Source organism: Merops nubicus, unplaced genomic scaffold (assembly GCF_000691845.1).
Source record: "Merops nubicus isolate BGI_N331 unplaced genomic scaffold, ASM69184v1 scaffold6219, whole genome shotgun sequence".
NCBI lineage: Eukaryota > Metazoa > Chordata > Aves > Coraciiformes > Meropidae > Merops > Merops nubicus.
In genome coordinates, this window is record NW_008632945.1 from 2,779 (window position 1) to 29,181 (window position 26,403).

General features: G+C 46.7%; 1 protein-coding gene across 1 annotated transcript; it reads left to right on the forward strand.

Annotated features, from left to right (window-relative positions):
• Window positions 1-3,513: 3,513 nt before the first annotated feature.
• On the forward strand, window positions 3,514-25,214 carry NLRC5 (NLR family, CARD domain containing 5; the record flags this gene model as incomplete). Its single annotated transcript, XM_008948062.1, has 17 exons — window positions 3,514-3,814; window positions 6,399-6,461; window positions 10,367-10,432; window positions 12,466-14,221; window positions 16,006-16,089; window positions 16,221-16,304; window positions 16,388-16,471; window positions 17,354-17,443; window positions 19,116-19,166; window positions 19,742-19,807; window positions 20,477-20,560; window positions 21,064-21,147; window positions 21,557-21,646; window positions 22,252-22,317; window positions 23,206-23,283; window positions 24,004-24,087; window positions 25,131-25,214. Coding segments are annotated over 17 exons (3,215 nt in total), but the record flags the coding sequence as incomplete, so codon positions are not given.
• Window positions 25,215-26,403: the final 1,189 nt, after the last annotated feature.

Here is a 26,403-nt window from a genome sequence, read left to right on the forward strand (position 1 = left end):
GCTGAGTCACGTTGAGCTTCTTGTAAACCAACTCTCTCAGGCCCTTCTCCTCAGGGCTGCTCTCAATCCATTCTCTGCCCAGCCTGTGTTTGTGCTTGGGACTGCCCAGACCCAGCTACAGGACCTTGCACTTGACTTTGTAGAACTTCATGAGGTTTTGTTTTCCTTTTTTCTCCTTTTTAAAAACAGGAGTTAAGTTTCTCCTTTTCCAGTCAGAGTGAACTTCACTGGACTGCCCCAACTTCTCAAATGTGATTGACAGTGGCTTAGTCACTTCATCCACCGGTTCCCTCAGGACCCATGGATGCATCTTATGAGGTTCCATGGACTTGTGCACCTTCAGGTTCCTTGGATGATCTCACACTTGATCTTCTAGTCCGGGCAGTTCTTCGTTTTCTCAGTTCCTGCCTTTGCTTTGTGTGACTTGGGAGGTGTGGCTGGAGCATTTGCTGGTGAAGAGAGAGGAAAAAAGTAATGGAGTACCTGTTAACAGATTTAAATGCTTTCTTTTAGGCTTTCCAGTTAATTGAAACTTTGTTTCTTTTCTTTTTAATGCTTGTGTGACTATTAGCATTCTTTATTTTTATGAATAAGAATGCAAAATTAATTTCCTAGGGAAACATTTTAAATGGAAGCTTGCAGAATCCTTTCCAGTATGGTTCAGAGTTTCAAGTTTTGGCATCATGGAAACAGCCCAAGGAGAAAACTGATCCTAGTTAAACCAAATTTTCTTAGCATTTCACCAGGAACTTTTTTGCTGTTCTTGGTAGAAAAGCAGGTGCCAGGCATTAGGGAATTTGTACAAACTAGAGGTTTTGCCCACATTTTGATGCATCCCAGAGCTGCCTCGCTTTTTATGTAATGCATCCTGAAAGCCTGATCTGGAATGGGAACCTGGGTAAAGTCCTTCTTGCACTGATACTGTGTTATAACAGGATATGTTGATGCTGTATGTTAACCAATCTTGATGTGATTTTGATCTGAAGAGTCATAGATTAGTAAAAGTGTGTAGAATATCATCAGCTTTGCTCTTATTTGATGTCTTCTTGGCTTCTGGAGTGCAGGAACAGAAGAGCCTGATGAGGTTGTGCCCATCCAGTCTGCTGCTGTAGCACTTGAGCAGCTCACATCCCTTTGCTGCATTAATTTAGTTCCATCTCTAAACATCCAAGGCTGTTTGAAGAGGCAGCACAGAGAGGATAGAGAACACTGCTGGTTGATGGGGTATCCTCTGAAACAGGAGAGGGACACATATCCTGAGCATTTTTACCTCCAGTTCTGCAGCCTGCTGTCTGCTTTCAGTTTTGTCTCCAGCTTCTGTGTGCATGCCATGCCCAACAGCAATGTGAGGAGGTGATGTTCTCTGCATGCAGTATGCTCCAGCAGTGGTGTGGTGCTGCTGTGAGATCACTCCAGCACGAGCGTAACTTTTGGATGAATTAGGAGCTGTCTCTGCTCAGGTGGGAGGCTCTTGGCTCTTTCCATCAGAGCACTCTTCTGCCTTCCACTTCTGTTTTGAGTTCTTCCCTTGGCTCTGTAGGAACCATAGAATGCCAGGTTGGAAAGGACCTCAAGGATCATCTGGTCCAGCCTTTCTTGGCAAAAGCACAGTCTAGACAGGGTGGCCCAGCACCCTGTCGAGCTGAATCTTTAAAGTGTCCAATGCTGGGGACTCCACCACTTCCCTGGGGAGATTATTCCAATGGCTGATTGCTCTCACTGAGAAAAATTTTCCTCTTGGATCCAGTTGGAATCTCCTCAGGAGTAACGTGGACCCATGGCTCCTTGCCTTTTCTATGGGACTCCTTGTAAAAAGGGAGCCTCCACCTTCTGTGTACCCACCTTTGAACTACTGGAACGTGGGGATAAGGTCTCCCTTCAGCCTTCTTTTCTCAAGGCTGAACAAACCCAGTTCTCTTAGCCTTTCCTCACGTGGCAGCTTCCCAGTCTTGTGATCATCTTTGTGGCCCTTCTTTGCACCCTCCCCAGCCTCTCCTCATCTTTTATGTATAGCAAGGACCAAAACTGAATACACTGTTCCAGGGGTGGCCTAACCAGTGCTGAGTAGAGTGGGATAATGACTTCTTTGTCTCTGCTGGTGATGCCCTTGTTGATGCGACCCGGCATCCTTTCTTTGCTGCATCAGCACAGTGTTCACTCACTGAGTTTGTTGTCCACCAGGACCCACAGGTCCCTTTGCAGAGAGCCAGGTAGATCAGAGACTGTGCTGCACTCCTGGATTATATTTTCCCAGGTGCAAGACCTTACACTTGTCCTTGTTGAACTTCACTAGGTTCTTGTTAGCCCACTTTTCCAGACTGTCCAGGTCTTCCTGCAGGGTGGCTCTCCCTTCGTACCTCAAGGATCAGCTTTGCACAGTTTTTCTGGTGTGACTGACTGCCTGACTTAAGATGCTGCTGCATCAGCTTCCATGGAGGGGATAAGAGCAGCAAGTTACTACAGAAGACCAACTCCAGTCAGGCAGTGACAGCAGGAAAGCTGCGATTCCCTTGAAGTGTTCCTGTAAAGCCTGTCTTTGTTTGCATCTTAGGGGACAGGGTTCAGTCCTGCACTGTCACCACACCAGTGGCTTATCCTCAAATGTCCAAACTCTGTGGTCCCTGTTGGTATGAGTTGAGATTACCACCTGGAGTTGAAAAGGTCCACAGCTAACCCTGGGATTAAAGGTGGAGCTTCTAGATGTGTGACCTGTGCCATTGCCCATGCCTTCCCATATCTACAACCTGCTCTGCTGTTATCTCCAGGCATCTGCACTGAGTGAGGCAACTGCATGTAGGCATGCACCATGTAGGCATGCACCATGTAGGCAGCACCCAGGCTGTCCCTGGGTGCTGAAATGCTGCCGTTAGCAGATCAATTCCTCGCCAGAGGATGGAGCAGAAACGACCTTTGCACTTGACAGCTGAAAGGAGGCTGACCACACAACAATGCAGGTAGGAGACCATATGTTCATGGCTTTGCTGTAGGAAGGAAGTGGAAGTGGAGGGTGACGTTGTCACCAAAGCAGAAGCAAGTCGCTCATCCCCACAAAATGAGCAGCAATAAGAACTGCCCGAGCCTTCTGTGCAGGGAAGTGTCTGGCTCTTAGAGCCCCACGCCTCCCCAGAGGTCTTGTGGCATGTAAAGGATGCCTGAGATGTTCTGTTTGCCAAAGGGCCACTGCGGTGACGCAGACATCAGCAGAGCTGCTCCCTGGCTGATGCCACACAGTCTGACTCCTGGTGTCTGCTCCTGTCTCTGGAGGCACTTGGGGCTGTGTTGAGCACTGTGTGGACAAACGCTGCAGTCCTTGCACCGTGTCATGTCTGGTCTGGGCTTTGCCACACGATGCTGTGAGAGTAAGGCAGGAAAGAAATTCTGGGTTACACCAAGGGGTAGAAAAGCAGGTGGAAGTCATCAAGGGGTATGCTGGCTGCTCAACAGCAGGGCTGTGTGGGCAAACACCTCTCACTCCTGTGTGTATTGATACCCTTTCTGGTTTCATCCCTCCAGCCCTCGTTTCAGAACAATGATCTAGACCTGGAAGCAGCCATAGCAAGTGCCCGCCCCCAGCTCGTGGAGTTCCTCAGCCACCGTCCCAACTGGCTGATCAGGACCTCCCAGCGCTTCCTCCCGCGGGTGGCCCTGAGTGGCCTGGAGAGCATCACAGACCACAGAGACAAAGTCTCGGCTCTCCTTGACCTGGTGGAGAAGGCTGGCCCTGCCACCTGGAAACAGTTTGCACAGTACCTCTGCATGGAGTGCGACCTGCCCCTGGACCTGGAGATACTGCTCATCAGTTCTGCTGGAGAAGGTAATGGGGATGGGGCCAGCTTCCTCTGACCATCCCCAGACACAGCCAACACCTTGACCCTGCAGAACCAACACACCAGTGAGACCAGCAGTGCCCTCACTTGTGTGGTCAGTGCCTCATCAGTGAGAGGTAGCAGCTACGAGCCTTTCTAACCAAGCCACTTGGTTTAAAAAATGATCTGCCCTTCCTTCTGGTTCACCCTGTCTTTCACTGTAATCTCTAGAGTAGGATCCTCCCAAAAAGAGTTGTTGCCAGCAAACAGCAATAGTTGACATTTTCAGATGTGTTTTTTCACCACCCCTCTGCCTTTCTGGTGTCAGTGGGCACTTTCTTCACCCTTTCAATAAGAATTGGTCTGATTTGAGGATGGAGGGTTCTGTGGACCCTTTGGGAAACTGTGTGGTCATATCATCTGGATTCCCCAGTAAAGTCACTTTGCCCAGAGAGAAAATAGTGTCCTCGAGACACTAATTGAGTCTGAAATACAGGGAAAAAGGTGTGCTGAGCTCTGAGGGAGGAAACATTGATTGGAAACATTGATAAAACATCAAGAGTTTCTTGATGGCAATGATTTGCTTAATCAGAATATTCAACTTCAGTCTTTATTTGTTGCTGAGAAAGTTTATTTTACAAAGTTTTCTCTTCCAGGTTTCTTGAAAGAAGGTTTTGAAACAGCTGAAAGTTATTGTGGTATTTTTTTTGTGTAAGTGCAACTTTTGGCTTAGAAATGTAAGTTGAGATAAAAAAGGACAAGCCAAATAAAAATTGTGCATCCCCTCTCCAATAAAGCCGAGATGAATGTTTTGGTAGATTTTTTTGAAGAAGAAAAGAAAGACTGCCTTTTTCTTTCATGGATTTTTCATTGCTCATTTTTATTGTCGTGATCCAGAAAGGCAAGAAGTACAGAAGTCTTAAAATATACCCCAGGGAAACCACTTCCCCATATCTCTCGTTAGCTGTTGGTGGCAGTGGCTTGAGAGAAATGTGATCTGTAAAGATTGTGGTCTGTCCACAGCATGTTGCAGTTTTAACCGTACACACAGCGTGCACGTGCTCCCCTCTAGGAAAGCCTGCAAGCACCAGTGACCCTGTGCCTCTCCCTTACTGAGTTCCTTTGTCTGGCTGTTAATTCTTTTCTGTTAACACAAGTCTTACAGGATGAGTCTTTTGGAGCTGTGCTGTCCTTCACATCCTGCCTGCAGCAACTTGTCATTATTCGCATCAGTCTGGTAGTTCTGTTGCAGAGGTGAAATGGGGGAAAGACCAGACAAACAGCAGGAAGCAAGGACTGATGTGGACTTTCTCTCAGGACTGAAGCAGAAACAGATTCCAGCCTTTTAATGCTGTGGCATGTCTAAAAGCAGCTATCTCCTAGGGTTTCAGAGTTGGCTTATGCTGGTTTGACCATGGAGTTAACAGTTTAGCATCCTTGATCTTTTTGAAGATTAATTGCTTTTGGTTCTGCTTCAGGAGTGGCTTTCTGTTAACTCTGACCCTCTGCAGAGCTGTGTGGTGCAGGGGCTGTTCCAAGGGTGTAGGCAGGAGTTTGGTGGTTTGGAGGAGGATGATACAGCAATAGAGTGGTGAAGCCATCATAGATTAGGCAAGAGAACCACTAGACTGCCTTAGTCAAAGTGACTCCTAGGGAGGAGAGTTTCTGTCTGCATGCTGAACGAGACTGGAGAACTGATGAGGGCTAAAACCAACCTGAGGCAGCCCAAGCAGTGCTTGGCATGAGTGGTGGAGAAACGGCAGGATGGAGTCTTCCAGCACCAGAACTAGCTTACTTTGCTTCACCTGGCACTCCAGGCAAGAGCCAAGATATTTGAGTTGTCGCATGGATTTTGCATGAGGCTGTGGTGTAGCATGTGTGCCCATTTGTAGCCTTGTTGTGTGTTGCTTTGTGCCGATGCTAGAGCTAGAAATGCCAGAGTACTGGCCTGTGCTCCCAGCTCAGAAATGCTGGAAGTGGCGGCAGGAGGGATTAGTGGGTAAAGACTTCCCATCTGGTTTTGCAGAGCGACGCTTTCAGGTGTAGGTTTATCTGGACAGAAGAGTCTTGGTGGTATGTGGACTCTATTTGGCATGAGCAGAATCTCCCTCTAAAGCTCTGTGAATGTTGTCTGTGGGGCTGTCTGTGCTGAGTGGGGGTTTGAGGCAGCTTGAACTGTGCAGTGTGTCAGAAAAGGCCCTTGACTGAGCTGCCAGCTGACTCTGCAATGGTTTTGTCAAAGAAATACCTCCCTTGCAGGAACAGGGAGGAGTAGGGTTTCCCTTTTTGGCTGTGGTGTGGTTTTAGATCAGCCCAAGCCACCCATGCTCTAATTTGTACATATCATAGAGGAAAGTTGTTTCACTCCTCCCTTGAAAGCAGTGGTTAACTGTATTTTAAAGCCATCTGAAAGGAAAAGATCAGATGAGGAGCCTGAAACCCATCTGTGTTGCCTGAACCCTTATACCAAGCCTTGGTTTGTACCACTGTGTGTTGTGAGCTGCACGCTCTGTGCCTTTGGTCAGCAGCACCCCGGATTTCAAGAGCAGGATGCTTGCAGTAACTGCTTCATTTCCACTCTCACTCCTCCAGGTAACGTAAGCCAGAAACAAGAAGCAAGCCCAGATGTGAGTGCTGCGACATCTGTGCCCAAAGGTAAGACTGGAACAGCCCCTGGCGTTCATTGCTCTTGGAGTTTATCTGCTCTGCCCGTGGGCTGGGCAGGGCTACAAATGTCCCATGTGTTGGCCACAGCACTAGAAAGGTGTGGGGAAGCCAGTGCAACTTCAGGTTTGTTTTTTCTGTTCTTGGTGCTTTCCAGATGAACCACCCTTGTTTTGTTTTCTCTCTCTGAACTTCCAAAAAGCTTTGTTGGTCCTGACTCTGCTGAGGAACTGGCTCATTTTAGTTTCTCTAGCCAAGGGAATCTCCCACCACCTCTGCAAAAATACCCACTTTTTGCAATTTTACTGTGGTTGGCGTGTTGGTTGGTGGAGGAAGCTGGCTTGGCTTTTAAAGGAAGAGCAGAAAGACTATTCAGGAGTTGATCCAACAGAAACCATTGCAGAGCTGTCAGAATCAGAGCTTAAAAAAATGGGCACTATTAGTTCTAGGGCTTTCTTCAGGGGTGAATTTGGGGCTGAGGCCTTCCTACTCAGATTGTGGAATGAGGGATTTGTTTTCAAGATCTCTTCCCCTGACACTTTTCAGCATGTTCTGGTGAACACCCAAATGTTCATCTGAAGCCTTTGGTGCAATGTGAAAATACTGATGGTATGTGCCACACCGAGTCACGGCCCTGGGCTCTCATGTAACAACTGCTGGAATAACTGGACGCTGCTAAATTATGAGTTGCCTCCTCAGTCACCAGATATTCAATTTCCAGAAAATGAAACACCAGCTCAAGTCCACCCCTTGTGAAGAGTCACAGCAGAAAGAAAGGGTGTGATCCTCCTACAGGGAGTGCATTGATGCTGGATTGCCCATGGTTGAAAAACAGATGATGTGAAAGGAAAGCTGCTCTTCATATTTATCCTGCTGTATGAATTTAGGGAAGTGTTGTGGTTTGAGGCTTGGGGTGGCAGGTGATCTTGGAGGTCTTTAATGATTCTAGGATTCCAGTGTAAAATGGGTAACACCAGCAGAGGTGGGCACAGCAGGGAGTGCTAAAAGCTGGCCTCTGCCTGGCCAGGAGCAGGGAATGCCAACTGCAGGTGCAAACACACAGGCTGTAAGGAACTGAGGGAATTGGCAAACCTCAGCAAGAACCAGAGCTAGCTCTGCACAAAGTTCTAGGTGCTGTGAGTGTCAGCCCTAGCCCTTCCTGTTGTGGTTTGAGGCTTGGGGCGGGGGGGCAGGTGATCTTTTACAACCTGGGAGGGTCCCGGGGGAAAAGAGTATATTCCCTTCCCTTCCTCTCCACACTCGTTAAAAGAGGTAGCAAGTGGGTGCCTCTTTCTCTCTCTCTCTCTCTCTCTCTGCTCTTTCTCTTTGTGGTGGGGAGAACACAACGTGCCTGCATCCACGTGGTTCTGAGCAATCCTGTGCCATCTGAGATTCAGGTTTTGTATATGTTTACTTTGTATTCCCCCCATCTTTATATATATTTTTACCTCCCTTTTTGTTTTCTGTTCCCTGTTAAACAATATATTTTATTTTTATTTAACTCCCAATCGGTTCAAAGTCTCTCTCTCTCTGTCTCTCGCTCTCGCTGTGGGGGTGTGAAATCACAGTTTTGTTCCCACCTCTGCTGGTGTTACCCATTTTACATTGGAATCCTAAAATCATTAAAGACCTCCAAGATCATCAAGTCCAACTGTCACCCCAACACTACCATGACCACTAAACCATGTCCCCAGGTGCCACATCCACATGTTTTTTGAACTCCTCCAGGGATGGGGAGTTCCCCACCTCCCTGGGCGGCCTGGGCCAATGCCTCACCACTCTGCCAGGAAAGAAATTCTTCCTCATATCCAACTGAAACCTCCCGTGGCACAACTTAAGACTGTTTCCTCTTGTCCTATCACTGGTTACTCGGGAGAAGAGACCAACCCCCACCTCACTCCAGCCTCCTGTCAGGGAGTTGTAGAGAGCCAGAAGGTCTCCCCTGAGCCTCCTCTTCTCCAGACTACACATCCCCAGGTCCCTCAGCCACTCCTCACAAGCCATGTTCCCCAGAGCCCTCACCAGCTTTGTTGCCCTTCTCTGGACCTGCTCCAGCCCCTCAAGGTCTTTCTGATCCTGTGGTGCCCAAAACTGACCCCAGTGCTCAAGCTGTGGCCTCCCCAGTGCCGAGTCCAGGGGCACCATCACTCCCCTACTTCTGCTGAACTCTATTTTTGTAGTATACATTGTAGCCCCCAACCTACCCTTTGCGGTTCCAGCTGTTGGTATGGTCACAAAGGCAGTTTTCCCTGTGCTTTTCACTTGAAGACTGCTTCTGAGCTCTTGGAAACAGAAGTGACCCACCTGTTGTGCAGCCAGACTGCTGCTGACAGCTGCTCTGCTGCCCTGTTGAGTGGGTTGGTCAGTCTTACCAGCTGCTGGTGGAAGAAAAATTTGAAAACAGTGCAGAAAGTTACCAAGACCAGCTAAGAATGGAAAGACTGGTGCTCTGCTCATTTACTCTCTCTGGGAGTGCACCAGAATCAAACATGGAATTCATCACCATAAACAGCCCAGGGAATCTGTGAGCTGTGTGTTCCTCATAGCTGTTCCCTGTCCGGTTCCCCAGGATAACAGAGCAGCTCCTGTGCTCAAAGTGGGGCAGGTGCATCACGCAGCCTACAAGAAGACTCACCAGTGAGGTGGTTGTGGTCAGTTTTGTGGTTTCAGCTTTTCACAACCGTGTATGTATCTTCTTCTGTTTGTGCTCCCTGGCCAGCTGAGCTTGGGGAGACTGATCTGGCAGCTGGCTTTGCTCACGAAAAAACTTGCTGTGGAGCTGAGATACGTCTAGTCATTGGTTCTTCCTGCTCCTGCTTTCTTTCAGGTCCATCACACAGGCTATGGGCTTTGCTGCAGTGTGTAACTGGGATATGTGGTACTGATGTTTGGTCTAGTCTCTGTCTCGAAACTGCCAGGCTTCTTTTGTATGCTCAGAACAGCTTCTTCCATGCCCAGCATAACTTTGCGGTGCTCGTGGTGTCTGTGACTGGGCTGTCTGTAGCCCTTAATGCTCTGTCGACTTCTCTATGCTCCTCTGAACCCAGACTTGCACCTACCTCGTTTCTTTGCTTTCCAGAAGCTCTGCTGTCAGTAGTGTCATTTCCTAGGCTGCTTTTTGATGGGCTGTTGTGGTAGGTTTTTGCTAAGGTTCTGGCACTACTTAGCACCGTGCTTCTAAGCAGATGAGGGGGTTGAGCAAAAAGGTGGAAGCATTGTTTGCTAAATCTAACACAAGCATGCCTTTTAAAATCCATGTTGTTTCCTGCTAAGATTTTCAAAGCAAGGCTTCCACCAGCAGCTTGTACCTCCCTGTTTCTGATGTTCAGCTACTTTAGGCTGAGAATGGTAAGATTTGGATAGTAATAGCTCTGTGAAGTGCAAAGTCATATTGCAGTATTAGATAAAATTTGAGTCCTTGCCGCTGATCATGTGTCCCAGGGAAGAGCACAGACTTGCTTGGCTTCCCTGCAAAACCACTCAGTTGGATAGAACAGGGAGGCAGCAGATTGCACTATGAAAATCTCTATACATAAACCGAAGCGTTGGAATGAATTGCCTGGAGATGCTCAGGGGACTCCATTACTGAATGTTTTTAGGCAGCCCAGTCCCCTTGGTCATTCCTGAGAGCTGTAGCATATTTGGGGTGGGACAAGAGAGTGGATTAACCTCATGAGGACCAGCCCAAGCGATCTTACTGTAGCTAGATGCACCTTTGCTTTTACTTCAACATTTGCAAAAGTGGTTCCATCAACTCGGCATCAATTTGCAAATAGTTTTGTCTCTCCAATTTTGCCTCTTCAGCACCCCAAATGCTTTGCTGGAGAGTCTTGCCCAGCTTTAATAAGCTGCCATTCAAGATGCTCTTGTGCCATGTTTCTGACTTTGATTTTCAGGGTTTGCTCGACGTCGGCATCTCAGCAGCTCTGTGAGTGATAAGGAGGCGAAACAGCAGCGACTGGGTATGTAGATGTTCCATAGCAGAGTGGTGCTGTGCCTTCCTCTGAGGAGGGACTCATTTGACTTCTTTGCAGAAGTACCCAGGAAATCAACCCCCTGAATTGAGGGAAACTTTTGATTGGTGATTGCATAAACTTTTAATACAACAAGTTACAAAATATACAGACCATGGGACCTGGCAAGTAAAAAGAAACATCCATTTCCATTTCAGTGATAGATGAAATCTACCTGAGGAGAAGGGGTGCAGGTGGCTTAGGCAAAGAATTCCATAAATTATGATAGAGTTGTAGGTCATCCCTGTATTTGTTTGCTTTTTTGTACCAACTTAGGAGACATGCTGACAATTTAAAACCTCCTGAAGACTCCTCAGTCTCTCTAGCACATGAAAAGCTCATATGATTTCAGCTCACTCTAAAAGAGAGAAGCAACTGATGATAGGTGAGGGATGACAAAGTCAAGCCAGAGTGATTCCAGGAAAGACTAGGCAGCCTGAGCAGACATGTGGGCTCTATAACACCAGTGTTCACATCCTCTTCTTTGTCATCGGCCCTTCTTTACCCTTTTTAACCTCTGCTTTTAGCTTTGCAGTCCTCACTGTGCAGCGCTGCCCAGCGTGTGTTGGTGAGCATGGCAGAGCTGGCAGCTACAGCTGGGTGGGAGCTGGTTTTTGATTGAAAGTTTGCAGATGGGAAACTTCTTGAGTTTTCATTTGTTGACAAAACTCAACAAACATAACAGCAGTGAGGACAGGGTTTTGCAGAAGGTGCTCAGTGCCCTCAATTGTCACCACTGTTCTTTCCTCAGCAGAGATGGTGATACCATCAGGGGCCTCAGATTCTCAGAGCAAAAGCTCTGTTCTGAGGTGTAGGTTGCTGAGCCAGTGTGACACCAGGTGAGCACGGGTGAACAGGGAGCTAGTGAATAGGGACTTATCTATATAATACTATGCATATCATGGACAGCCTGGAGAGCTGGGTGGAGAGGAATGTGATGAAATTCAACAAGGACCAGTGTAGAGTCCTGTACTTGGGGAGGAATAACCCCATGCACCAGTACAAGTTAGAAGCTGACTTACTGGTAAGCAACTTTAAGGAGAAGGACTCGGGAGTCCTGGTGGACAACAAGTTGCCCATGAGCCAGCAATGGGCCCTCGTGGCCCAGATGACCAGTGGTCTCCTGGGGAGCATTCAGAAGAGTGTGGCCAGCAGGTTGAAGGAGGTTCTCCTCCCCCTCTACTCTCCCCTGGTGAGGCCAACTCTGGAGTACTTTGTCCCGTTCTGGGCTTCTCAGTGAGAGAGGGAACTACTGGAGAGAATCCAGTGGAGGGCTACAAGGATGATTAAGAGACTGGAATGTGTCTCATATGAGGAAAGGCTGAGAGACTTGGGGCTGTTTAGGCTGGAGAAGAGAAGGCTTGAGAGGGAATCTGATCGGTGTTTATAAATAAAGGATGGGTGTCAAGATAATGGGTCCGGTCTCTTTTCAGTGGTGCCCAGTGGTAGGACAAGGAGCAACGGGCACAAGCTAGAACAAAGGAAGTCACACCTCAACGTTAGGAAGAAATTTCCTGTGAGGGTGTCAGAACCTCAGGAGCAGGCTGCTCGGAGAGGTTGTGGAGTCTCCTTCTCTGGAGAGATTCCAAACCTGCCTGGATGCATTTCTGTGCTCTGTGTGGACCAGCGTTGGTAGGGGGGTTGGATGTGATGATGTCCAGAGGTCCCTTCCAGCCCCACCATGCTGGGATTCCATGATAATGCACCAGTACCTTGTTCTCATCTTGAGGAGATAATAGGATTTAGTTTTTATCTAAAGCTTTTTCACCCTTTCCCTGAATTTTCTTCTTCAACCACTGTGCAAATATAGGAAAAATTATGTATTATTTTCATGTGTTCAAAATTTGTCCTCTTTAATTAGCTCTGTGGAGCAGCCTTTTGTCAGGACCATTGTTTCTCTGTCTAAGGGGTGATATTCTGGATCTGCCACAGCTCAGAAATAACTTTTTCACCCTCATACTCGCTCTGTTGTCTTCTCTCAGATGCACCTGAAAACTACCGGCATCTCCTCATCAATTCTATCCACCAGAGATATGGAAGCAAGAGAACAGCAGGAGCAGCAGCAGAGGAACAAATGCAGCCACTGCCTTTCAAGCAAGCCTTTGTCAACCTTGTCATTCAGCAGAGCAAAGCCTCCCGCTTAAAAGACAGAACAGATAAACCCCAGGAGGGTGTGGCAGGTGCTCCTGAACCAGAAGAATGTGTGGATACAGCCATGAAAGTGTCAGATCTGTTCTGTAGCACGGTCCCTTCGGGGAAGACAAGGGTGATCTTTTTGTTTGGTAAGCCAGGTACAGGCAAGACCATGCTAATGCACAGGATTTGTCAGAAATGGGCAGAAGGTGTCATACCTCAGTTTTTCTTCACTTTCCTGTTTGAGTTTCGGCAGCTGAATTTATTAAAAAGAAAATTAACTCTCAAAGAGCTTTTGTTTGACCTGTTCCTTCAGCCAGAAGACAGCCCTGACGCAGTGTTCCAGTACCTCCTGGAAAACGCGTCGCACACACTGATCATCTTTGATGGGCTGGATGAGTTTGCAGCTAACATGGATGTGTCATCCTCTTCTAAGGGAGGCCCAGCTCTTACCTCCCGTGTGTCTGTCTCTGAGCTCTTTGCAGACCTCTGCAATGGGAGGCTCCTGCGTGGCTGCACAGTGTTGGTCACCAGCCGATCTAAGAGACTACCTGACTTCTTATTAAGCACAGTAGATCTGCTAGCAGAAATTTGGGGATTTGACCATGAAAAGGTGGAGGAATACATCAGCCACTATTTTCATCAGCATTCGTTCAAAGAACAAGCCATTGCTCACGTGAAAAACAACACCAAACTCTTCAGCATGTGCCTCATCCCTGCTCTGTGTTATGTTGTGTGCGTCTGTTTGGAGTATTTGCTCCTTAAACATCAGGTGAGTGTGGAACTTCCTCAGACTATGACACAGTTTTATATCAAAATGCTCCTCATCTTCATAAACAAACAGCAGGGAGAGTGTGCAGGTGGCGAGGAGACTCAGTTGAACTCTAACAAGAAGGCTCTTTTGGGTCTGTGTGATCTTGCACTGAAAGGCCTGGAAGAGAAGAAGCTTGTATTTTATGCTAGTGATATTCCAGAACATGTGAAGGAATTTGCTTCCTTACATGGACTGCTGACTGTCTTTGAGGTGAAGACGAATGGCACTTGCCCAGAGGCTGGCTATGCCTTTGTGCACTTGAGTTTGCAGGAGTTTTTTGCAGCACTGTGTCTCATGGTAAGAAAGAGCATGGACAAGAACTACCTGAAGAAGAAGTTCTCTTTGAAGACAAAGTGGACTTTAAGAAATGAGGCAAAGACCGAATTCCTGGAGAGCTTTCACATCTTTCTCTCAGGCTTGTCATCCAAAGAATGTAGGACATTTCTCATGCTGTTGGCTGAAAAAGATGAAGCTTGGGTCTGGGACAAGCAGGACACAATCCTGCAGTCTCTCAAGAGACTGGCAGCCACTCAACTGACAGGGCCTAAGGTCATTGAGCTCTGCCACTGCACATTGGAAACACAAGACCTGGAAGTAGCCCAGCATATCGGGAGCCTGCTGAGTTTCAAGTACGAGTTTAAAAACTTTAGACTGACACCTCTGGACATGTCGGCTTTGGTTTTTGTCATCAACTCGGGCCAGGATTTTACTCATTTGGATTTTTCAGGATGTCTCATGAACATTGACTGTTTGGAGGTTCTCGCTGGCTGTAAAAACGTAGAGCACTTGAGGTAAACACACTGAGCTGGTGGGTGGAGAGGAGGGCTAAGGAGTTAGAAGGGCAAGCCTAGTGTTTGCTTTAGAAGGGAGAGACAGAAGATGTGAGAAGTTCTGATCTGAACAGCATAACTTTGATACCAAATTTATCAAATAATGAATTTAAGAGTCCTTGAAGGATATGAAGGTGCTAAATCCATTCTGGCAATATTTTGTGTATGTTTCTTTGCTTTGATTAAAACAGGAGGGTAGTTAGTGTAGCAGATGGGAGAGAAGATGATAGACATTTCCTGGGAATACAAAGGCAGGATGAAACCTGCAAGCAAATGAGAAAGTTGTGATCTAAGTGAAATCACCATAAACCAGATGAGCAGGAGGTGACAACTGCACTCTGAGGCGTTCTCTCCGTGCCTTGATGGAATGCTGGAGGGACTTTGCAAGAGGGATCTTGTGGGATCCTGTTGAGGAAGAAGTCTCATTCTTTGTTTCTGTGAATGACTTAGAGGAATATATGTAGTTTGTTAATGTGATTGGGAAGATGGTGAGCAGCCAAGGGTGAGAATTACCTTGACCTGTAGGGAATGAAGTTTGCTGTGAAGCAGCAGAGCAGAAACAGAGATGTGAAAACTGCTGTTCCTGGATATTGTTGTCATTGTTAAAAGGACAGTAATTGATTGTTCTCAGTCTCCATTAAGAAGAACAGGAACAAGAACCATTTAATTTACTGTTAGAAAAGCTTTCTGATTTATGCAAGTACAGGCCCATGCATGGAGTCCTCTGCTTTCAAAGAGCAGTTTAGGCAGATGCCTGGGATGGTTGGGCTGTTCTGTTCTCTTGCATTAGGAGAATGTAACAGGCTTTTTTGGGGGGTTCTTCCTCAGCTCTTACACAGTCAGGTCTGTACCTACTTTCGTTTATGGTCTGCAGGCTCCTGGCACTATGCAGTAGCCCTGTCGCTGGGAAGGATGGGCAGAAGGCTGCAGGAGCCCAAGCTTTTCAGCTGCACAGTGCTCAGACAGAACCTGTCTGAAGAAGCATTGCCTCAGGCATGTTCTTGATGGCCATGGGCCGTGTCTGTCATGCTACCACACCTCTGCATCCTGTTCCTGACTGGTTTAGGGGAGGGTGGTGGAGGCACGTAGGTCAACAGGGTCATAGGTGAGGTTCTGCTCTCGTGGCCCCCTGACACACTGTGGGAGATGTGCAGCCCAGGGTGCTTGCTACCAATACATCCCCTAATCAGTACATTCTGGAAATGATTCAGAGGAGAGCTCGTGTGTCTGAAACCTTGCCTGTATATCTGTTTGCTTTTCCAACACCACCAGTTCCTTCTATAAAAGAGGTACTTTCCCTAAAATCCTTGACTTCTGTATTTTGGACAACTCTGGCTAGCCTGCCACCCAAATTTAAAGTATCTGGCCTGAAATCAATCATCATGTAACTCAGCAACTCATCACGCAGGAGCTGTTGGACATTCTCTGCATGAGTTTGATTTGCTCCTGTGTGACCTCCCGTGTCTTCAGGGTCCTGACTCTGATGGGACATGCAGCAGGGGTGACTCTTCATCTGCAGAGCACTGTACCAAAAGGCAGAAGGTGTTTCTCCAGGTGTTTGCAGTTGATGTGCAAGTTTAATGTGTTTGTTTTAAAATAAATGTTTGAAAAGATAAAGATGCTACAAAAAAGAGCATGAGACAATAGCTGTTAAGAAAGAAGTTCGGCACTTGTTAATCTGCTCTGTGGGCTGGCATATTCTGGGTTTGGCTGTGTTTATGTTTTTTCCTTTTCTTCGCGTTTAGCTTTCGCAGTAGGAGATACGGCGATGACTTTGCTGCTGCTCTTTCAAAGAGCATAGGAGGAATGGGGAGCCTGAAGAAACTAGAGTAAGTTTTTGCTTGTAAGGTCAGAGTCTTCTGTCTTTCTGTCTGTCCTGTATTTATGCTGCAGTTTAATGACATCAGTTCACTCAAAGCTTCTTCCTTCTGCTAGGTTTGAAAGAGTTTTTTTTTTCCAGGTTGACAGGTGGGAGCATCACAGCTGAGGGGATGGCTGACTTGGTCCAAGCTTCATCACAGTACCTCCAACTTGAGGAAATAAAGTGAGTGTATTGTGGGAACGACCCTCAAATCAACCACTCATTCCTTTGGGGTCTAACACTAATGAGACTAAATCTTTGTGCAGCTTGCAGGACAATCGCATACGGCATCCAGACTTGAAGAAGATGATGGATCTGTTTTCCAGAATGAAAAAGCTGAAGAAAATAGAGTGAGTAAAAATTACTTAAACCTGTTCAAAATGGTAGCCACTACGGAACCAAGCATAAGCATCCATCAGAGAGAGTTTAAATCCTCATCAGAGTAGAGTTGCTGGATGTCTCTGCAAGGGGTGATGTTTGCTCTTAGAGATGCCAGTGGGGAACATGTACCGTGAGGCACCAAGCTGAGGCACAGACGGCTGTGCTCAGGTTGAGATAAATTCAGCCTCACAGTTCTTACCCAGGTGTTTTAAAATAATTTTAAGGGAGTCCTGGCACCACTGGCACCTCTCCAGGAGTTAGCTCTCCAGGATGTGCTCAACTTGGTGCCTGGCATGACTTTTTCTTCTTCTGCCTCCTCACCTTTGAGGCTCACAGGAATGATGCTCTGCAGCCCTGAGAACAAGCAGAGGATTTGTGGAGGCAACACCATATGTTTCATATTTAATGACCGTCAACAAGTCATGAAGCACAATAAACGTGCAATTAAAGAATTGCTAGTATTGTGTCTTTGGGGATGCTTTAAATGTGAGAGTTTAGACCACATTAATTTAATACGCCATATTTAAATGGGATTTGTTATAGCAAGAGTTTAACTGCACTGTGGGTCAGTTGTGTAATCCTAAAATACATTCCCTGCCTAATCCCAAAATGGTTAATAATTCTTTGGCTGCACATAGAGGAAGTATCTCTGAATCTAAACTCATGGGAAAGAGAGCTGTGCTCTGATAGTGCTTTTGTTGGGTCCTAAATGCAAAACTCTGAAGAAATCCTCTAACTAAAAGAATGTGTGCTTCAGGGTGTTTTGGGTGCAGAGCAGAGGGCATCTGCATAACAAAAGAGCCTACTGGTGGGTCCAGCAGCTGAGGTGGTGTTATTTCTCATCTTCACAGCCTGAGCAACAACCATCTTTCCTTGAATGCTGTTCTCATTCTGGCAAGGGAAGTCCTCGCGTGTCAGAGAGCTGCTGAACTGCATGTCAGGTATCAATGCTTGAGAACTGCTCCTAAAGCAAATATATTGGCTCTTTAGGTGCTGACTTCTTAAGTGGACACTGGTTTACGGCTTAATTGTTGTCTAATAGAAGGCAACAGAAGATAATAATAAAACTTTTTGTTTTCTCTTTGAAACAAAATTTGAATTTAGCATATTATGGACTTTCTCTCTGTATTTTTCTTTAATAGGTCATTTTATCCTTGGTCCATAAATCGATTTGCAGATTGTAATATTTCTTCTTAATATGACAGAACGCAAAATTGCTTTTAAGCTCTGCAGTGTATCAGCCAGGAAATTCTTTACCAGCTAGCATAAATTTGCTATAAATCAACTAAGTTTAGTGAAAAGATGTGGACTGAAGTAGCTCTAGCACTACAGTTTTTGGTGTTTTCACAGGCCCAGGATGACAGAGAATGGTAGAATTTTTAAATCCTACCCTTTATGGTAGTCTTATGTTGTAAATTTAACAAGCCAGATTAACCCTTGGTGTAGCTCAAGGCAAGTCAGATTGCAGACAGATTTTTCTTACTTTTCTTGCTGGAATGGAGTTTTCTACTGAATATCTTTCAGCAAACCACTAGTCTTGGGGGGGGGAAATAAAAAAAAATAGCCGCCCAGTCTTCTTAACAATGTCACTGTCGCGTCTGTCCTTCAGCCCCAGTTCCATGCGGGGTGTTCTGCTGCTCTCTAGCCACATGGCTATAGGTTGCTTGCCTGTTGCAGTGTGTGCTAGCGTGGAAGATGTCCAGACCCTCTTTAGGATGCAGGCAGCTGCTTTGGCCCTTACCCCTTGGCATGGTTCCACCTGTGTGCTGTCACTGAGGCTCTGCAGAGGGATCTGGACAGGTTGGATCGACGGGCTGAGGTCAACTGTGTGAGGTTTAGCAAGGCCAAGTCCTGGGTCCAGCACCTGGGTCACAACAAGCCCAGGCAACGCTCCAGGGAAAAAGTGACTGGAAACTGTCTGGCAGAAAGGTCCCTGGGGGTGCTGGTGGCCGGACAGCTTGCCATGAGCCAGCAGTGTGCCCAGGTGGCCAAGAAGGCCACCAGCATCCTGGCATGGATCAAAAATAGTGTGTCCAGCAGGAGTAGGGGAGTGATCATGACCCTGGACTGGGCACTGGGGAGGTCACAGCTTCAGCACTGGGGTCAGGTTTGGGCACCACAGGATGAGAAAGACCTTGAGAGGCTGGAGTGGGTCTAGAGAAGGGCAACGAAGCTGGTGAAGGCTCTGGGGAACATGGCTTGTGAGGAGTGGCTGAGGGACCTGGGGGTGTTTAGTCTGGAGAAGAGGAGGCTGAGGGGAGACTTTCTGGCTCTCTACAACTCCCTGACAGGAGGTTGGAGCGAGGTGGGGGTTGGTCTCTTCTCACAAGTAACTAGCACTAGAATGAAAGAAAATGGGGTTAAATTGCACCAGGGGAGGGTTTGATTGGATATGAGGAAGAATTTCTTTCCTGACAGAGTGGTGAGGCCTTGGCCCAGGTTGCCCAGGGAGGTGCTGGAGTCCCCATCCCTGGAGGGGTTCAAAAAACACGGAGACATGGCACTTGGGGCCATGGTTTAGTGGTCACGGTAGTGTTGGATTGATGGTTGGACTTGATGATCTTGGAGGTCTTTTCCAACCATAATGATTCTAGGATTCTATCTCTTTTTCAGGAAGGACACTGTGATTATATATTTTTCTCAACCTTCTGGGAAAGTTCCAAGGTGAGAAACTGCACTTGGGGTTGTGCTATGGTCAGAGTTGTGGTGATGCAACCATCCGCTTAAACTGTCATTATAAACCACTCTAGCAACAGACCTGCTTGCCACTTTCTTTTGCATCTGGTTGAGCTGAATCCACCTGAGCAAGGAGAAACGTAAGCAAAACAGCTGGTCTTGGCACAGACCAGTTCCACCAAGGTAGCACCTTCATGCCTGTGGAAGGTCGAAGTGCTGTATTTCTATTGCAAAATTGCTGAAAACCTGTTGAACATAAGGAAAAGTGATAGAAAAGCCTTTGCTCCTTCTCTGATTGGTGTCTATGTTCTCTCTGCTTGTGAATCTTTTGAGGGAAGGATGAATTTGACCTTAATTATGAACATATGAACCACTCTCTTGTTCCCTGATAAAATAACCAAAACCTCACTTTGCCCTGTGTCGCGCAGTCCTTGAGGAACCTCACAATATTTTGCAAGAAACTTGTGGTTTCTTCCAGAAAACTTCCTGAAAATCCTAACCAGCTCCCTGGTCCGCTTGTTTGTGAAGGCACATTAATGGCCAAATATTTTGCTTGTTTGCAGGTCTTTGGATTTGAGGTGGGAGGAGAATAAGGAACATATAGCTCCAACGAGATTTGTGAAGTTATGGTAAGAGAATACATTGACCCTGCTGGTGAATGTGATTTGCAGATAACAGCTGCTACAGAAGGACGAGAATAGCTCTGTTGGTCCTTAAGAACAGAGGATATTTCCACATATGGCAAAGTTTCAAATAAGCCTGAATCAGTAAATAAAAACAGCAATAGAAATCCCTATCTAGCCCAGCCAGTGGCTTTATTTCTTGTGTATTTGGCTCTACAGCCCTGGAGAGGCTGAGTTCCCCATCTTGCCATATGTTCTATAGGTACCAAAGGCATGAGCCATATAGTTTTCTTTCTTGCCTGTGCTCTGGAATAGAGTAGTGGCTTTCTGAGAATAGGACTCAGGCCTTTTATCTGAGCATGTTAAAGCTGGGGAATGTCCCTGCCTGACCTCCTCCTCTTTAAAACAATCACGTCCATCCTTCTCTTGTGGATGGCAGTGCCAGGCAGCTCTGGCACAAAGCATTGTGCTTGCACAGCACTTTGCTGGGGCGTCCCTCTTCCTGCCTTCTGTGGCAGAGTGGCTACAGAGAGGCAGAGGCGTGTGCCCAGGATTGTGTGTCAGAGCAGAGAGTGACAGCTCCCTGTCTTGGTGCTGCTTCTGTGCACTCTCAGACACCAGAATTGCCTGGGCCCCACCGTCCCCTAACTGCTCATTAATCCTTCCTGTTACCAGCTTGCAGAATCGCAGCCTGTCTTCCCAGCATGCAGAGGAGGTCGTTGACATTCTCCAGAGCTCTCCCTGTCTCTCCGAGGTGGAGTAAGTGCCTCCTTTCCTTCCCAGCGAGTGGCTGCAGGCCAGTTGCATGGGGCAGGGGATGTCACATGTAGAGGGCAGTGAGACATGGTGCCTGACCCCAAGGAAGTGTCCCAGCACTCTGTGTTATGTCTGGTGGGATCCTGGTGAGGGATTTTTGGTGAGGTTCATGAATGCTGAGCAACCTTCAGTTCCTGTGATGACTGAAGCCTCCTGGGACTGTAACCACAATGCCCCTTACAAAGCAGACCCTGCTCACGACTTGTTTTGTATTCCCACTTCTTTTTCTAAAGTAAGATGTGTTGGGGGCTAAAGGATTAATTGTGTTGCCCTAGGGATAAAACGTTGAAGTTGCTCCATGCAGAGATAATCAGGGAAGATTGATCTGGGACAGAAGAACAGTCTGGGCAAAAAAGCAATTGGAGGAAAAGGAAAGCAAGCAGATATTGGGGGCTTTGTTGTTTATACTGTTCAAAACAGTCCATACTAACTGGAAAATGCCTCAGTTTATCAGGTAACAAGCTTGGAGATGAAGGCTGCAGTTACCTGCTGGAAAGTCTCCCTCGGATATCAATTTCAAAGCAGCTGGAGTAAGTGTTGCCTTGTACAACCCCAAACTTCCCTCTTTTCTCGAGCCTGGCAAAGACTGTATGGAAACACTGAGCTGGGATCCAGGAGACAAAGGCCTCACCCAGACCAGTGCTACAGCTCTGAGCACTCGCAATGAAGGATGAGATTCAGCCCATGAGACTGTTCAGGCTGAAGTTGGTCACTTGCTCAGAGCATCACCAGCATCAGAGGCTGGTCTAAATGCACCTGAAGTGGTGAAGTGCCCTTTCAATAAAGGCTCTTCCTTGGGATAGCAGTCCTGGGTGTTTTCCACCATGCCGCTTCTGAAGTGGAACGGGTTCAAGCATGCAGCACACTGATGCCTCCTTCTACTAGGACAGACCTGTGTGATTTCAGTGACCAGCTAATTGCCTTTTTTATCTTTCTTAGTCTCAGTCAAAACCACATGTCTATTGATGGTGTTTGCAGCCTGTTGAAGTCAGTAAATACCTACCAGAAGGTGATGGAAGTACAAGTCAGGTATGTAGGTCTTGAATCATTCCTAAAGTTAATCCCAATATACACATTTGAGAGTTAGGTTCTGAGAATTTTGAGTCACCTCTGAAGTGGGGCAGGTGAGGAACACATCCAAAGAGGACTGCTAACACTGACACTTGGTAATACATTGTTGTGAGCTGGTTTTATTTGAGTTATCAACCAGAATTTGAGAAGGTGCAGAACTGTGTGTCCTTTCCTACACAGAGGCAGTTTTAGACTTTTTCCTGCTTTCTGCTCCGAGAAGTTTTGGAGGGAGAATCTCTGTGGACTGTGAGAACTAGTGACATCTCCTGGAGTGGAGTTGAAAGTTCTTCCCTGTTACTTTCCTTTGTAAACCCCTTGGAGTTCAGGTGTAATGATTTTGTCTGCACTTTCTCTAATGGTCCAGAGAAACTGGGTCATCTGATACTGCATAGTTTGATCCAACCAGGATTTAAAACTGATGGAGATTGTTTTTGCTTGCTTTGAGAGTGTTTTAAGTGATTGGTGTCATAAAAGAGTTTTGCAGGGCAAAGCCAAGTATTCTTAAAACAAGTCCTCTAAATAATCAAAATGTGATACCTATTGCTTCCATTTCTTCTTCACAGCCTTGGTCGTGAGACTGCAGTCCTGAGGTTTTCAGAAGACAGAGAGGATGCTTCCCTTCCTCCTAGGTAGCATGTGTGCACAAATGGGGTTTTCTCAACATCCCATTTAGTTCTTATATCCTGTCGAGGTACCAAGTGTGACACTTCATCTCACAGAAGATCTTGCCCTCCTCCCCTCTGAATCTAAAAATAGTACTCTGATAACAGGGGACAGTAAGAAAACCCAGTGAACCCCACACCCACAAACCAAATTCCAAAAAGGTTCGCAGATCCCTGCATGTTTAAAACCATCTAGTTCACTATACTATGTACTCTGGATCATGGTACTCTTAAATCAAAATTAATTGGGAGTTTTATTTTTTCCGTGACAAAATTTTCCCCTGATAAACCAGCTCAACCCAAAGGTTTTGTTTGAGAAATGATTTCCTGTTGCTCCTGGAGCTCTAGGTTCTTTTATGTCCTTGTTCTCCATGGACTGAGCCCACTGTAAAATATCATTTCCCACACCTGCATCGCACCTCTTCGCTGGGGAGCACCAGCAGGGCTATTATGGGATGCAACCAAGTTGTGGCTATGCTTGAGAGTGACAGCTTGAGGCACACAATCAAGAAATCACTCCTTTAAGGCACCAAGCAACATTCTAAACTTGCATATTTTAGGATCTGAATGTTCCATTTATTTATGAATAGTCAGTTTTGAGCACAGACTTTGAGCACTCTTTTCACAAAACATGTTTAGGCAAGACATTAATTCTCCATCAAACTATCGCTTAGGTCTTTACCCGTTCTCCTCAGTTGCCTGTGTGCTCAAGTATCTGGTTAATCACTGAAAGAAAAAAGACCTTGCTATTGGCAGGATATGGGTGTGGGCTAGAGCCAGGGTAGCCCCAGGGACCTGCCAAATTGCTGAAGTGGAAGTGTTTTACCCTTGTCTGCTTTTGTGCCTGCTTTCTAGCGAAGAGCCTGTGTTCTCTACTGATGACCAACAATATGCAGAGGAAAACCAGACACCTACTGCTTCAAAAAAAATAAGGTATGATGGCAGATTTTCATTGTCTTTAATGCATGTCCTATCTCTGGATCCTACAGCTGATCCTGGAACCTGCATCTCCAAGGTGAATCAGAGGAGAGCTGGTAAAGACTCTGCCAGTCAGTCATTTGTCACTGTGTTCACAGTCCCAGCTTACATCTCTAGAAGCTCTGTGGTTAGAGTCTGTGGTCTTCTACAGGAGCCAAAATAGGTGGTGGGTTGTGTATCTTACAGAGTGGTTGTGGGGATTGTGGGGTAACTGCATCGGCTCCCAGCAGTGGCAGAGCTCGTGGTGTTGGGGGTTTCTTTAGAAGGACCTGGAGAAACACATTCTAAGGTGGACCTGCGTTCAGATGCATATCAAACCATGCCCTTACCCCAGCACAGAGCACGCCAGTCTCTTTTGCAGGCTGCAGTGAGGAAGGCAGAAGTTGTGTCTAAAGCCTTCTAACCAGGACCTTAGGGACCTGGTTCTTTGTTGTGCTCTTAAGTTTTCTCTACCTGAACTCTTTATTCTCTTTTTGCAGACAAGAGCTGAAAGTACAGATGGTTACTTGTTCCAGACAACAACAAAAAAAAAAATAAAAAGCAAAAGATATTTGAAGGGAATTTTTTATTTCATTATTATATTGTCATTAATTCTCTGGTTTTCTGAAAAATTGAAGTTTGCAATCTTGTTTGCAACCCTGCAGATCTGCACTATTGATTTCTTTTCCCCCCTAGAGTGACAGACAGTCATTTTCAAGCCAGCGACCTGGAGAAGCTGTGTGCAGTCCTGAAGGAATGTAGCAGCATCTCTGAGCTGGAGTGAGTCCTTCACTTATGGTCTTTATCTGCAGTTCTTTGGGATATTGAGAAAATGTTTGTCTGCAGCATTGTATGGAGAGTGTGGTAGAGACACGGCCTTCTGAAAGGCAGAGTTTTACGTGGGCTAATATCCTTTGCCAAGAGAGATACAGTTCTAGTGCTCTCTTAGGGCAAAGGCTGCAGGACATCAATCTAGAAGGGAGCTGTTTGATTGCTTAGCCTGACTTCAGATATTGCAAAAGCAGTAAAAAACCTTGCCCTGTCATTTTTGCCTTTGGGCCATTTGGGAGCAAAGCTGCAGAGGCTGAAGAATCACACCCAAATCAAAGGAGGGAGCCTGCATTTTGCTGGTGATCCCACAGATGGTGTGCAAGGACCTTCAGCACCAAAGCACTTTCTTCTGTTAGTGTTGCCTGTGGGGAGTCATCCTGTTTGCTAACCCTGAGAGGTGAGCAGACCCAGTGCTGGTGGAAAGGCTGGTCAACACACCCTCATGTCTGGGTTTTGAAGACAGAACAAGGACCAACACAGGCATGTACTCTGCATACCACCATGCAAGGGATGGCTATTCCCTTAAGCTTGGCAGCCTGTGGAAGAGACCTTTAGCCTTTGCTCTTCTTAATCATGTCTCAGTCTCCCATGGGCCTTACCCCAGTGTAACTCTTAGGCTCGAATATCAGATCCTAATATCCTTCTCCAGGACTGACCTGTGGCTCCTTTGTTGGGCCAGACCACACTGGTCATTTCTCAGACCTGTGGACTTCTGGATCCTGGTAACTGCGTTAAAAAGCACTGTCAGTCCAGAGGGGTCACTTGGTGGACATGAGAACAGGATGAGCCCTGAGATACGTTTTTGGCTGTCCTGTGTTAAGTCCAGTCTCTGGTTTCTTCGCAGGCTTTAGCTGTCAGTGGAGAGGGGCAGTGCTTGTATTGTTTTGATTAGGGTGCCCGTGTTCTGCTTTCAGAGCTCTAGCTGCTAAGAGCTGATTGTGCCTTTTGGTTTTGTTTGCTATGAAAATTAAATGCCTTTCTTTAAATCCTAGCCTATCAAATAATTATCTGGGTGACAAGGGACTTTTGCAGCTGTTTCAGTTCCTCCCAAATTTGAAAGCATTACGTTCTCTCAGGTGAGTAGCTTGTATTTCTCCTTACTCATTGGTGGGTTTTTGTGGTAGTATTGGTTGTTTAAGCACAGTCCATGTTTGGAAAGGGCTCTTCATGATCAAGTGCAGGTATATTCTGTGTCTTTTGAGGATAGATCCATTGCAGTCTGGTCTGTCCCCAACTCTAGTCCAGAACAGATTGACTCCACTTGAAGCTTAATTGAGATCAGTGCCCAGGAGCCTCTGTATTCAGTCCTCCATGAAGAAGGTGGGTGGTCTTGTGTGCAAGTGCGGCACCTGGTTTCTAAAACAGGATGAGGTCTTTAGCAGGCCACTGAATTTTTCCTTTTCTGGTTCCTCACTGAGACGAAGAGCAGTCCTTCCTCTACTGAGGAGGGCACCTTTGGAAGATAAATGCTGAGGAGCTCCAGCTTCAGCAGTGGAGTCTGAATTCAGCCACAATGGTGCATTGTGTTTATCTGCATATTTTACCTGGCACTATTTTGTGTTATTGAAAGAACCATAGAATGTGTTGGGTTGGCAGGGACCTCTAAAGGTCATCTAGTCCAACTCCCCTGCCATAAGCAGGGACATCTCCAACTGGGTCAGGCTGCTCAGGGCCCCATCAAGCCTGACCTTGAATGTCTCAAAGGATGGGGCCTCCACCACCTGTCTGGGCAACATATTCCAGGGATTGACCACCCTCATATTAACATCTAACCTAAGTCTGCCCTTTTCTAGCTTAAAGCCATTACCCCTTGTCTTGTCACTCAAAACCCTTGTGAATAGACCCTCCAATGCTTTCTTCTAGGCCCCTTTCAGGTACTGGAAGGTTGTTATAAGGTTGCCCTGGAGCCTCCTCTTCTGCAGGCTGAACAAGCCCAACTCCTTCAGCCTGTCCTCACAGCAGAGCTGCTCCAGCCCTCGGATCATTTTTGTCGCTGTCCGAGGAGAAATGCCACAGCCACAGTAAGTGGACTGTATTGAGTATAGTAAAGACAATCCATGAACAATTGCTGGGGCTGCAACTGCAAACAAGTCAATTAGTCCACAAGCAATTGACATTACCCCCAACGACCCAAACAACGTCATCGTCCGACCAACAAGAGGTGGAACAAGCAAAGAACCAAGGCTTCCCACAGATGGAATGGGAAACAGCCAGGTCAAGAGGTTAAACATGTAAAACAAAGGTGGCCACATGGCCACCTCTCAC